The 12,040-nt window shown below is 41.6% G+C and overlaps 1 protein-coding gene across 5 annotated transcripts in view; it reads left to right on the plus strand.

The window, feature by feature from the left end:
* Positions 1–7,018: 7,018 nt before the first annotated feature.
* The window catches only part of THUMPD2 (THUMP domain containing 2), a 45,516-nt gene continuing 40,494 nt past the window's right edge, over positions 7,019–12,040 (plus strand). For all 5 annotated transcript variants that reach the window (XR_009544231.1, XM_060169881.1, XM_060169882.1 and 2 more), the window contains exon 1: positions 7,019–7,155. Coding sequence is in view for 4 of the 5 variants with exons in the window: in XM_060169881.1 (XP_060025864.1) it covers positions 7,030–7,155 (126 nt within the window). In the remaining variant the exon portion in view is untranslated. The remainder of the gene's footprint in view (positions 7,156–12,040) is intronic.

The raw sequence follows: 12,040 nt of genomic DNA on the forward strand, positions 1-12,040 counted from the left end.
CTGGTCGGGGACTTGAACCCTCACTGAACTCCATCGAGGAATCTTCTTAAACAGACTATTTTGTATCTAAGGTGAATTCTGAAGCCTGCCTTTAAGATTATTTTTCCCAGCCTGGCTACATTTAGATTTTGAAATTTGTGAGGTAGAAGACCTGTGTCATCTAAGTTGATCAGAGTGACGGGGCAATAAAGCAAGATACATATAGTGATTAAAGATACAAATATTATTATCTGTCTGGGATCTAGAAGCTCACCCAGTACCAAATAATTGCAGCATTATGTCTTATTCTGAAGGTATTTTATGAAAGACCCAAATGATTGCCTAAGCTGGTGCTACAGATTGCATCTTTCATTTTGTATCTATATTGTTTTTCTGTTAAGCTAAGTAATTAATACCACTATTAAAAATTATAGAGGCTTCCCTGGTGGTGCAGTGGTTAAGAATCCACCTGCCAATGCAGGGGACATGGGTTCGATCCCTGGTCTGGGAAGATCCCACATGCTGCGAAGCAACTAAGCCCATGCGCCACAACTCCTGAGACCGCAAGCCACAACTACTGAAGCCCGCGCGCCTAGAGCCCGTGCTCCGCAACAAGAGAAGCCACCACAATGAGAAGCCCGTGCACCGCAACAAAGAGTATAGCCCCCACTCGCCGCAACCAGAGAAAAGTCCGCGCAAAGCAGCAAAGACCCAACACAGCCAAAATAAACAAATAAAATAATGAAATAAATAAATTTATTTTTAAAATTATAGCATTAAATGGAAATAGAATATCCTTCATTATTAAATCTAAAAATTTTTTTTAAAGAATTGTTGGGAGACAAGCCTGATTATGTGTGGATATAGATCAGAAAGAATTTTCCAAGAGTGCTAAAAAATCTATTTTTCAAAGCAGCACAAAATGTCCATGGGCAGCAAAGTATCATCACCCTTCAACAACAACAAAAAAAAAATAGAAAGATATGAATACATAATAAAGTAAGTTTGCTTGCTCCACAATTTACTCTCAACTCTTCATGCCAACAATGGGAGAAAATTGACTGACTCAAGCTAACATTCTAATAAAATCTCCAGATTCTGTTCTGCCAAATACCATTCACAGTAAAACAGGGTGTTCTTTCTGTATTTTCGAGGAAATAAAATCTGGTTGTTTTTGTTTATTTGCAGATCACAGCTGCTTGAGTTTAAAGGTGATTTTTTTCTTCAATGACCACTGATAAACAGGCAAAATAAAAAGCCGTCTACTAGAAAGCAGTAAGACTTACAAGAAAATGAAAGGGGGAAAATATCAAAATATGGGTATCCTAGGTAGTTTGGGACATTTCTGGGGCTTTCTTTGGACTAGGAAATAGAAAGGTAGGTAATAGCAAACCTCTCAAGGAAAATAATTCCTAGTAAACATACACATAAAGGCAGCACAAGAAAAGGAATATTAAAACAGCAGTCAGAGTAAGGTGAATATAACTGCAAGAAGAAAATGGCTTTATTTTATTTAGGCAATATAGTTCACGCAAGCAAATTGAAGAAAATTGTAGATTCAGTCATTCGTTCAGTCAGCAAATATATCCAAGAAATGATTTTCATACTCTCTTCTAACTGGGACATTATAAAGGTCTATCAGATATAAATACAGTTTTACGGGCTCAAAATACATTTAAACAAATAAAACCACATCAAATACCCTAGCGTCTTGAAATATGCATTAAACACTCAGCACGCTTTTCTGAAAAAGCACTGGATACACTAGGTTTTATTTGTACATCAAAATAATTTCATGCACTGCATAACTAAAGATAAAATCTATAAAAGCGTTGTCTCTCTAGATCAAAGCATGGCAGTTGCATCTTTTGAATTTTGATGCTACAATTAAAACTACAGTGATATGAACACTAATGAATAAATAATGCTTTAAAGCAGTATTTACATACACAATGCAATAATTTTCTGCTAAGTTTTCTTTTTTGACTGTACGTTCAAAGAAGCACCACGCATGATGACTACTGTGTGCATGTAAGTGGTTTAAATGATCAGTATGTGACCAAGAGCTTTTCCCCAAACTGCTTTTGCCACTCCAGACATACAAATATATTGATTCTTTCACAGCCTGCACTGACTTGGTTGGAATGTGTGTGTGCAACAGACTTCTGTATCTAAGGTTTTACCACAATGCTACAATTCAATTGAATTCTAAAAAATTTATAAAATCCTACTCTTTTTAAATTACTATGTTGGGCTATGTGAAAGGAGTTCATCATACCTCCATGGGGCTTACTAACTACATATCCACCTTGGGGAGGTGGGTTTCTGAAGGCAGAGAATGTCCTGACTTGGCAAAGATGTTCAAAGTGAGCTGAGAAGCCACAGATGTGACAAGTGTTCACTCAACTTCAGAATAAATTCATTTGTTCAATCTTGTTTATAAAGTGCTTACTATATGCCAGGCCCAATTGCTCTCCTTTCCTTCCCATATATCACACTGTATTGTCATCCTTTATATGTCTCTCTGGGCAATCCAGCACCATCACATTACCTCCCATTAAACTGAAAAATTCTCAAAGGCTGGGACCTTGTCATATCAACTGATACATTGCCATAGACTCAATAAATATTTATGAATGAATAAATAAATGGTAAATGTATAAAATGTTATGTTGTAAAGGCAGGAAAAGAGCTTCATGGAAGATGTGGCATTCTAGCTTAGCCTTAAAGAGAAGAAAGGGAAGAGAAGAGGGTTCTAAACAAAGGGAACAGTATAAGCGAAGGCCTGCGGCGAGTGGGGAAAGAGCAGGCATTTGGGGGAAGTCAGCTGTTGAATTGGTTGGTATATAGCAATGGTTCCTTCCTGGGGAGAAGGGCCCCGGCTTGTCACCAACCCCACTCAACTGTACCAGAATACAGGGGAGAGGGGGATGGCAAGCCCGACGTATTGAAATGACTCCCCAAGTCATTCTGAGGAGAATTCCTGGTAAGGAAATGTTATTTATAAAGCGTGGGGGGGAGGCTAGAGAAATGGTGAGGCAGGGGGAAGTAGCAGGCAAAGTTGCAAAGAAGTTTATCTTTGGGGTCCTCCTGTCCTCTGAATTCCCTCCAGTGGTCTCAGTACTCTACTCTTATCTCCATGTCTCACTCACACAGGCCCCCACTGATATGGTGGTGATAGCAATCCCTTCTAGCTGAGGGGGATTTCTTTAGCGAGTGGCCTTCCATTTAGTCACGATTCCATCCAATTCAGCCTTCACTGACCAAGAGCCCACCATACACAAGCCAGCATACTCTCCTTGGATGCCCAGATGAATGACGTCATCCCATCCTCAAGGATCTCGCAGTCTAAAGCATTTGAATTTTAATATCTAAGTTCATACATCAAATGCTTTTAAGAACTAAAGGAATTGCCAATCGCACCAAAATAGGGAGAGAACTTGAAGGGAATAACCTTGCCCTAAATTCCTAAAACACCCCCAATTAAAAGTGTGTCTGTTCTAAAATTGCTCGTGCCAACTGCCAACTTCCTATGTGCTAAATCTGCAATATTCAATCAGCAAAACAGCTGGCTAAGCTAAACATCTATAGGGATCAGTGGTTCTTCTTCAGTAGAGACATTTTTGAATGAGAAACAGAAATGATGGAGGAAAATCATTCGCATAATAGGGAGAGAATTCCAGGCAAGTCTCCTCTCAAAAAACCAATTGTTTTCTCCCTAAAGAGGCAGCTCTCCACCTGTTTCATCTTATCTCAAGCATTGTGTGAAAGGCATTGTCGGAAGGGCTGTGCTGCAGCAGGGTCCAAGGGTGTGTATATGCACTTGACCCCCCAACTGGAACAAGAGTGGCCCCTGACCTTGCTGACCAAAGGCTCCTGGAGAGGCAAAGACAACAGAAGAAGGGAAAAGCGGGGGAGGTAAGAGGAAGATGGGCTGTGCAGGCATGGTTTTGCCCAGGAGAGTATATTGCTGGCCAGCCTGAGGCTGGAGAAGTTATTTCTTCTTCTGCCTTGGGCAGCACTGCTGTGACCTGGTCCCTACCGACCTTTCTACCTTTACCTCTATCGACCTCAACTCATACAATTTATGCTCTTATAATACCTAACTGCCACTGTGGCCTTCTGTCTCTGTCTCTCTTTGTCTCTCTCTGTCTCTCTCTCTCTCACACACACACACACACACACACACTTGCATCTGCTGCTCCTTCTACCCAAAACTCTACACAACTATTACAACCCCTCACCCTCTCCCCCATCCCCAGTGAGTCATTTAACTCTTACACAACCTTCATGGCTTGGCATAGAGGTGATTTTCTCCAGGAAGTTCTCCCTGCAGCCTGTTTGTTTGTGCTGCCACAGCATCCTGGGTAGTCCTCACTAAATCAATCTCACCATCCTCTGAGCCCCTTGAAGTCCAGACCCTTACTTACTCATCTTTGTATCCTCAAGACTTAGTGCGGCATTTGGTAGGGAGTGGGTCTGGTACGTGGTGAACTGAATGGGATACCGTATGTCTGGGTGCTTACCATCTTGGGGCCAGAATGTAGGAAGTACTATGGAGGTTTCGTGGGTTTCCCCAGACAGACTTGAGAGCCAGCAGCCTCAAAGTATAGAGGAGTTGGAATAGCTATGGCAACCGCCAAGAGAACAAGAACATAAGTCTGGAGGGAAAAAAAAGATTTCACCAAAATGCATGGGTCCGAGAAGAAGTATTAGGACTGAAGCTTTGAAAAGCCCACGCTACCTGACTCCATAACAATTTTCATGGACTTCCCTGGTGGCACAGTGGTTAAGAATCCGCCTGCCAATGCAGGGAACACAGGTTCAATCCCTGGTCCAGGAAGATTCCACATGCCGCAGAGCAACTAAGCTTGTGCGCCACCATTACTGAGCCCACATGCCGCAACTACTAAAGCCTGTGCGCCTAGAGCCCGTGCTCCGCAACAAGAGAAGCCACTGCAATGAGAACCCCGTGCACTGCAACAAAGAGTAGCCCCCACTCACCGCAACTAGAGAAAGCCCGCGCATAGCAACGAAGACCCAACACAGCCAAAATAAATAGACAAATAGATAATTAAAAAATTTTTTTCATAATACTGTCCTAGTGGACCACGAGCTGAGGAGGGGGTGGGACAGAGGGAAGGGAAGTCCATTATTCACCTTGGTGTCCCATCGTGAAGCGCGTGAGACATACTGGCTAGACAGATACACATTTAATAGTTCCTATATATCTGATTCATATAACTACAGAGCTAATTTAATGCTGTTCATACTATAATATGGCTTCTATGCTTCCCAAGTTATATATTCATTGTCAATTTAATTCATAGTTTAAAAACAAATCCCTTCAAATACTGTTAAGAGAGTCAATCAAATCAGGTGGCCCAAACTGGATGGTGTATTCATTACCCTGACGGTTAACTTAGTGCAAGAAATGTGACCTGTTTCATGAACAGAAAGACATTTTGTGGGAGCATAGGAAGTTCTGCTCTTGGGCCTAGGAATTCCCAGTTTGAGCCCAATGCTTGGTGAAGACAGAACCGGGCTCCTTACATGAGAAGAGTAGTGGGGAGAGATGGAGAGGAGGGGAGGGAGTTGGGAGGAATGGAACAGAGCTCAGTATAGTAGATGCCAAGGCGGCTAGGTTCCAGCCTCAGCTGCACCACTAACTCACTGTCCCTTGGCCTCTCTAGGCATCAACTTCCTCAATCTGAAAAACAAGACAGATGGATGAGATGATATTATATCTCCTTTCTAAAAAAAATATTTCACGCCTTTATTTTTAAAAGTTATGCCAGAGATATAATTTCTTTTAAAACTATGCTAATGCATATCATGCTTGATTTTTATTACCTATTTTTATTATGCTTATAGTCAAAGATTAAAAATAAGAGGACACGTTGCTGTACTCTTATTTGCCTTCTTATCCAAGTTCCAATGGACTTCTGATGAACTGTCTTCTCCGAGGTACAACAGACGGACCTATTACTGCGGTAGCTTCCTTTGTTATAGACATTTAAAGCGTAGCAGTTACAGATGTTACAGAGAAATCATTTTTTAAGGCTTTATTTTCCCATCTTAAAAAAATATTTGATTTGAAAATATTTTTAACAAGTTACTCATCTGTTTTATTCACCAACAATTTATCAGTTGGAATAGGATTTCTCATTCACACATCTCGCTACTAGCACAAACCAGTAATCTTATCCACTTCGGGAAGAGAATTGGGGTGAAATCTAATGGATATTTCAAGCATCACATCAGTTAGCCCCTATAGTCTGCCACATTTTACGTTGCTTCCCTATAATCATCATTCATTTCTTTAGCACCGCGAGGCCATGAGTATCAGAGGCAAAGATGTGTCATGATATCATCTGCTAAAGATCTAACAGATCGATGGCAGTCTTTATTCTTTCTGAAATAAACTCTGCCACCCTCTATGTGTGTGTGTGTGTGTGTGTGTGTGTGTGTGTGTGTGTGTGTGTGTGTGTGTGTGTGTGTGTGTGTGTGTGTGTGTGTGTGTGTGTGTGTATATATCCTTTTTTTTTCTTTTTTGCGGTACACAGGCCTCTCACTGTTGTGGCCTCTCCCGTTGTGGAGCACAGGCTTCGGACGCGCAGGCTCAGCGGCCATGGCTCACGGGCCCAGCTGCTCCGCGGCATGTGGGATCTTCCCGGACCGGGGCACAAACCCGTGTCCCCTGCATCAGCAGGCGGACTCTCAACCACTGCGCCACTAGGGAAGCCCTATATATCCTTTTTATATATCCTTTTTATATATCCCAATCATATCCCTTTTATACATGCGCATTATAGATCCCAATCATATCCCTTCCACCTGTGATTGTACATAATTCCAGATTCCTAATCAAGGGGGTTCCAAGCAGTTAACCTAGGAGACCCACATGGCCCTTCCCAGCCGATCGCCCCCTCCCGGGATCTCCCTGCCGGCTCGCCTTTGGCAACACCCGGCCCTCCGCCGCGTGAACGCCGCCTCCGGGTCCGCAGCGCCGAGGCGCGCGTACCCGAGGCCACGTGACCCCGAGCCGCCATGGCGGCGGTGCCGGGCGGTCGCCGCTCCGGGCCTGCAGCGGGCGCCCGCTTCTTCTGCACCGCGGGCCGCGGCCTGGAGCCCTTTCTGATGCGGGAGGTGCGGTCGCGGCTGGCGGCCACGCAGGTGAGTCGGCCTGGTCGCGCGCCCGGGCGGGAAGCAGGGCAGCCCAGTCCCCGGCCCTGGGCGTGGTGCCTCCCCGCCGGCCAGACCCGGGAAAGCGACGTGAGCCCCGCGCTCTCGGCCCGCGAACCCACGGAGGCGACGTCCCGGCCCTCGGAGTTCTGCTGGCAGGTCCTCTAATTACTGCCGGAAAGACCCGCCAGCCGTTTTTCCCTGCCCATCTGTTACCGCGTATCTGTCACGCGTGCAGTTTTGTTAAAAAGAGGGTTTGACGCAAGTTACTTCATGGATTCTTTAAAAGAAAAGTGATAGTGCCTATAATTAGAATTAGACCTGTCAGAATCCTTTCTCCATCCTTTAAATGCAAATATAATCTTCAGGTTCAGCTGTTTTTGTCAGTTTCCCGACAATGATTATGTTTATCTCTTAGGCCTTTTGGGAGGATTAAATGATAAAGAGTGTGTAACGTACACCTTAAACACGCAGTAAATAGTAGCTAGAAAAATTCTCTTGGAAGCCTCAGAGGAGGAAGTTAACAGTTGCTGGCATTTATACGCTGTTAATTTCAATGAAACGAAGCAGGTTTTAAACATCAGTTTAGGTTCTAGGACGTGCTGAGCCTGGTTCTTGAAAACAGGAAAAGGATGTAAGAGAAAAGTGCTCCAGTATCTTGGTGGGATATATATGACAGCGTGAATGATGTGTTTTTGGAAAATGAAAGCTTAATGAAAGAAATAGACCACTCTACTCCCAGGACTCCTGCAGTGTTGAAGGTCCACAAAAGGAGTTTCAGTGATGAGAGGGTGGGGAGAGGAGGATAGAGGGGTCATGAAGAATGGCATCAGTCTTTATTAGACTACCTGCCATTTGTGGTTTTGGTCACAGAATGTCATAGAGTATTGAATGTAGCTAATCTAAAAAAGCAACAATAGCAACTGCTGACATGGATTAAGCATTTAATATGTGTCAGACAATTTTCACAACTGCCCTATGGTATGAGGGAGGCTCCACATTTAACAGAAACGGAAAATGAGGCACAGGTAAAGTCCAATAAAATATTCAAGTCGTGGAACCAGAAAACAGCAGAGCTGGGGTTCACACCCAAGCTGTCTGAAATCAAGCATGAGCATATTATCATGTTCAACCTAGGCAGGCTGGGACCTGGGTCCAGTTCCTTAAACCCTGTGTGGCCATGACGTCTTGCTGCACTGAGTTTTTAAAATGTAAACGTAGAGTTCTTGGTATGAAAAACAGATGGCTTGACCCAGTCTGCATATGCTGCATTATTAGAAAAAAGACGGTCTCTGCTTGTTCTCAGTCTTTGCCATTTGCTTCTTCATGGTGTGGTTTCATATGTTCCTCTATCCTCTGTTTCCTGTAAATCGGAGTCCTGTAAGTTATAGCCAGCACTTGGTCATATTCAGATTTGATTTTTTTTTCTCCTGGCGGTGGGGCAAGCCTCTCTATAGGTTCCTGTGTATTTTTAAATATTTAATTTATAGCATATAAATATATACTATAGTATGTAGTGTGTAGAGTACTTTATAAAGAAATGTGTTGGGGGGGCTTCGCTGGTGGCGCAGTGGTTGAGAGTCCGCCTGCCGATGCAAGGGACATGGGTTCGTGCCCCGGTCCGGGATGATCCCACGTGCCTCAGAGCGGCTGGGCCCGTGAGCCATGGCCGCTGATCCTGTGCGTTCGGAGCCTGTGCTCTGCAACGGGAGAGGCCCGCGTACCGCAAAAAAAAAAAAAAAGGAAAGAAATGTGTTGGGTAAAATTAAGCTTTACTTTGTAATAATGTTTAACGTGTTAAATACTGTTATTATAACAATAAAAGCAGGAACAGTAATTTTGAAGATAGTAGAGGTGTCTCCAATGCCAGCTGGCCAGGAAACCCTGTCAGTTGATTAATCAGCCTTTATAAATCCACATAGCAAAGACAATGAACCCAGGTCCTTTTGTTTTTACTTTTTTAGTGGGGTCATGATGATAGAGGGTAGTGGGGTACAGCTAAGCAGATAGTTGAGTTGTTTCATAGTTTTTCATTTAACGTAGTAAAGTATATTTATTTTTAATTCTCTCTTCTAAAATGATCCAAAAAAGCTCACACCCCACCTCAGTCCTTCACTTAGTGCTTTAAAATTAATTCCGAAATGAAACGGCATCTGTAGAGTTAGGAAAACTTTGGTATCACCCTATATTACTGTACCTTACTTTTTTGCATAGGCTTAAGCTTTTCATCTTTGTGTCAGACTTGAATCCCTGAATTTTAAAAGAAAGGTAAAACTGCTAACTGCCTAGATAATGCTAGCCAATAACAGAGCTATTTTTTTCTTTAATAAAGGCTGTTATTTCATCTTCTGAAGTGTTAGACATAAAACCAGCTGGTTTTAGGCAGTTTTTAATGATTTAATTCCAAATGGAAAGAACAGATTGGATATATAAATAAATTTTCAAGGAAAAAATACTGGGATGAAATATTCTAAAATGCCACAGTTCTCCCTAATTATTGTAATTGAATATGATCAGTTACAAACTAAAAAAAATGAGTAACGGTAGCTTCAGTGTTTGAAATCATAAACACCAAAATTCATCTCTCTACTACTTTGAGATACAATGTCTTTACGAAGGGTGAACTGTTAAAGTGCTTTCATATATATGACTGATTCTCACAGTGGCTGTTTTACAACTTAATAAACTACTTCTGATTACATGCTCATTTCTTGTAAAAGGAATGTAGGCCTAATGTTAATTTTTTTAAATAAAGAGAATAATGTTGCTTTTGGTTTTGAGAATGTATTTAGTGCCTCAACACATATTATTCTTATGATTGGGTACCCCCAATAAATTAAATGACCTTTTAGGTCCTCTTAATTAACTTTATTTTCAGTCCACGCTTTTTTGTTCTTCACACCCCCCTCAAAAACAGATATTTTTGGAGGAAGTTCATTATATAAACTGTTTCCCTTGATACTCAAGTAAATGAGAAAAGATAAGATCTTTGTACAATTAAATAACAAATTTAATGCCTAGACTACTTAGGTTAAAATCACTGGTCTAGATGTTTGCGTCAGTTTGTTTATAAGACTTGGATCTTAAAACCATACATTGTCAGTAAAATATTTATTTCAGTTCCCCCAGAACCTTGACAAAGTATTTCATGTCTGTTAACCTGTTTTGTGATGGCTTAACATCAGCTATATTTTTAGGTCAAGTAACATAAAATCTAAACTTCTAAAAATTTACTTTTTAAAACTATGTCTCCAAGTTCTAAGCACTTTTGAGGTATATATTTAGTTTTGACTTTAGAGGGAAAATGTCACCTTTGTAATGAGAAAGAAGTAAATTGGAGAAACCAGAAGTTCTTGTTTTAGTTACTTCATTATCCCCTTAAATACTGATTCCTAAACATTCTTCTCATTCCCTATTTCCTCCATCTCTCTTGGTCAGCTACATTGCTGGTACCTAGGCTATTTGTTTTTTTTTTTTTAATTTATTTGTTTTTCCAGCTCTCTTGAGGTATAATTGACATACAACATTATGTAAGTTTAAGGTGATTTGATACATTTATATATTGCAAAATGATGACCACCATAGCATTAGCTAACACCTCCATCCCGTCATATAAGCACCATTACCTTTTTGTGGTGAAAACATTTCAGATCTACTCTTTTAGCAACTTTCAGCTACATAATACAGTATTACTAGCTGTAATCACCATGCTATATGTCAGAGCCCCAGAACTTGTTACTCTTTTAACTGGAAATATTGGGGTTTTAATTGTTATCAACCTAGGGCTTCCCCAGTGGAGATTCTTCTTCATCAAGCTAGAGTGGTAAACTCAGAAATTACCATCTGCAAAGCTTAGTTAGACCAGGTCAGATCAAACATAAAACATTTGGAGTTCAAATTCCCATTGAATGGGAGCTACCTACGCACATGGGATCCCCCAAATTCCATGGTTGCCTCAGTCCTAGGAAATGACATAAAACCATGTCAGTCAGCCCATGGCCACTGCTAAAAGGAGAATGCTAGGACTGTCCACATCCATCCTGAACCTGAGGGCGTTGGAATGACCCAAAAGGTTTAGGGTTCCATTGGCATTAAGCACCATTTGCTGTACCTCATTCGACTCTCTGTGAGCCAGCGCTCTCTTCTTTTTCCTTTCTTCCCTGACTGACCACATCGCCATCCTGTCTCCAAAACCTCTTTCTGTTTGATGCATACTTCTTGCTTCTGTCCATTTTCCAGTTCCCACAGCCAAATGGTTCATTATTTCTTCCTCAGTAATCTACTTCTCCCTCCAGCATCACATTCACCACTCAGTCCTTTATGCCTCTTCCACAGTAATTTTTTCTGCCAGCTAATTTAGTGCTGTCATAGTTTTCATCAAAAGCCTGTAATGCTTGACCATTAGCATCTGTGGTACTCGAAATTTTGTGACCGTTATCAAGCCGGCCTGAGCTACACCATCCATCCACCTGACACCATCAGTCAGCATCACACAGCAAATGTTGCCATGCTGACTTACAGTTTACTTCAGCCAGGTTGTCACTCCCATCTGTGTGTTCGTGCCCTTTTTGCTTTTGTTAGAATCCCTCTTCCTAAGTCTTATAGGATTCTTCCCCAAGACTTTTACTAACGATGGCTTCCATCGCTGGTGCTACTTATTGTACCTACAACTTATCAGTGCGTTTATTATGTTAAGTTTTTAGTTTTCTTCTGGGTTTAATGCAGATTGTTGTCTTATAAATTTTACATTTTAATTTGTATGTCATTGTATGCCTATTACATTATTATTCATCTTTAAGATTTATACTGTATGCTTCCTTGTAGACCACGAAGTAGATGTTTAAGAAATACCTACTGATTATTTTAACCTTGGGCT

Source organism: Lagenorhynchus albirostris, chromosome 13 (assembly GCF_949774975.1).
Source record: "Lagenorhynchus albirostris chromosome 13, mLagAlb1.1, whole genome shotgun sequence".
Taxonomy (NCBI): domain Eukaryota; kingdom Metazoa; phylum Chordata; class Mammalia; order Artiodactyla; family Delphinidae; genus Lagenorhynchus; species Lagenorhynchus albirostris.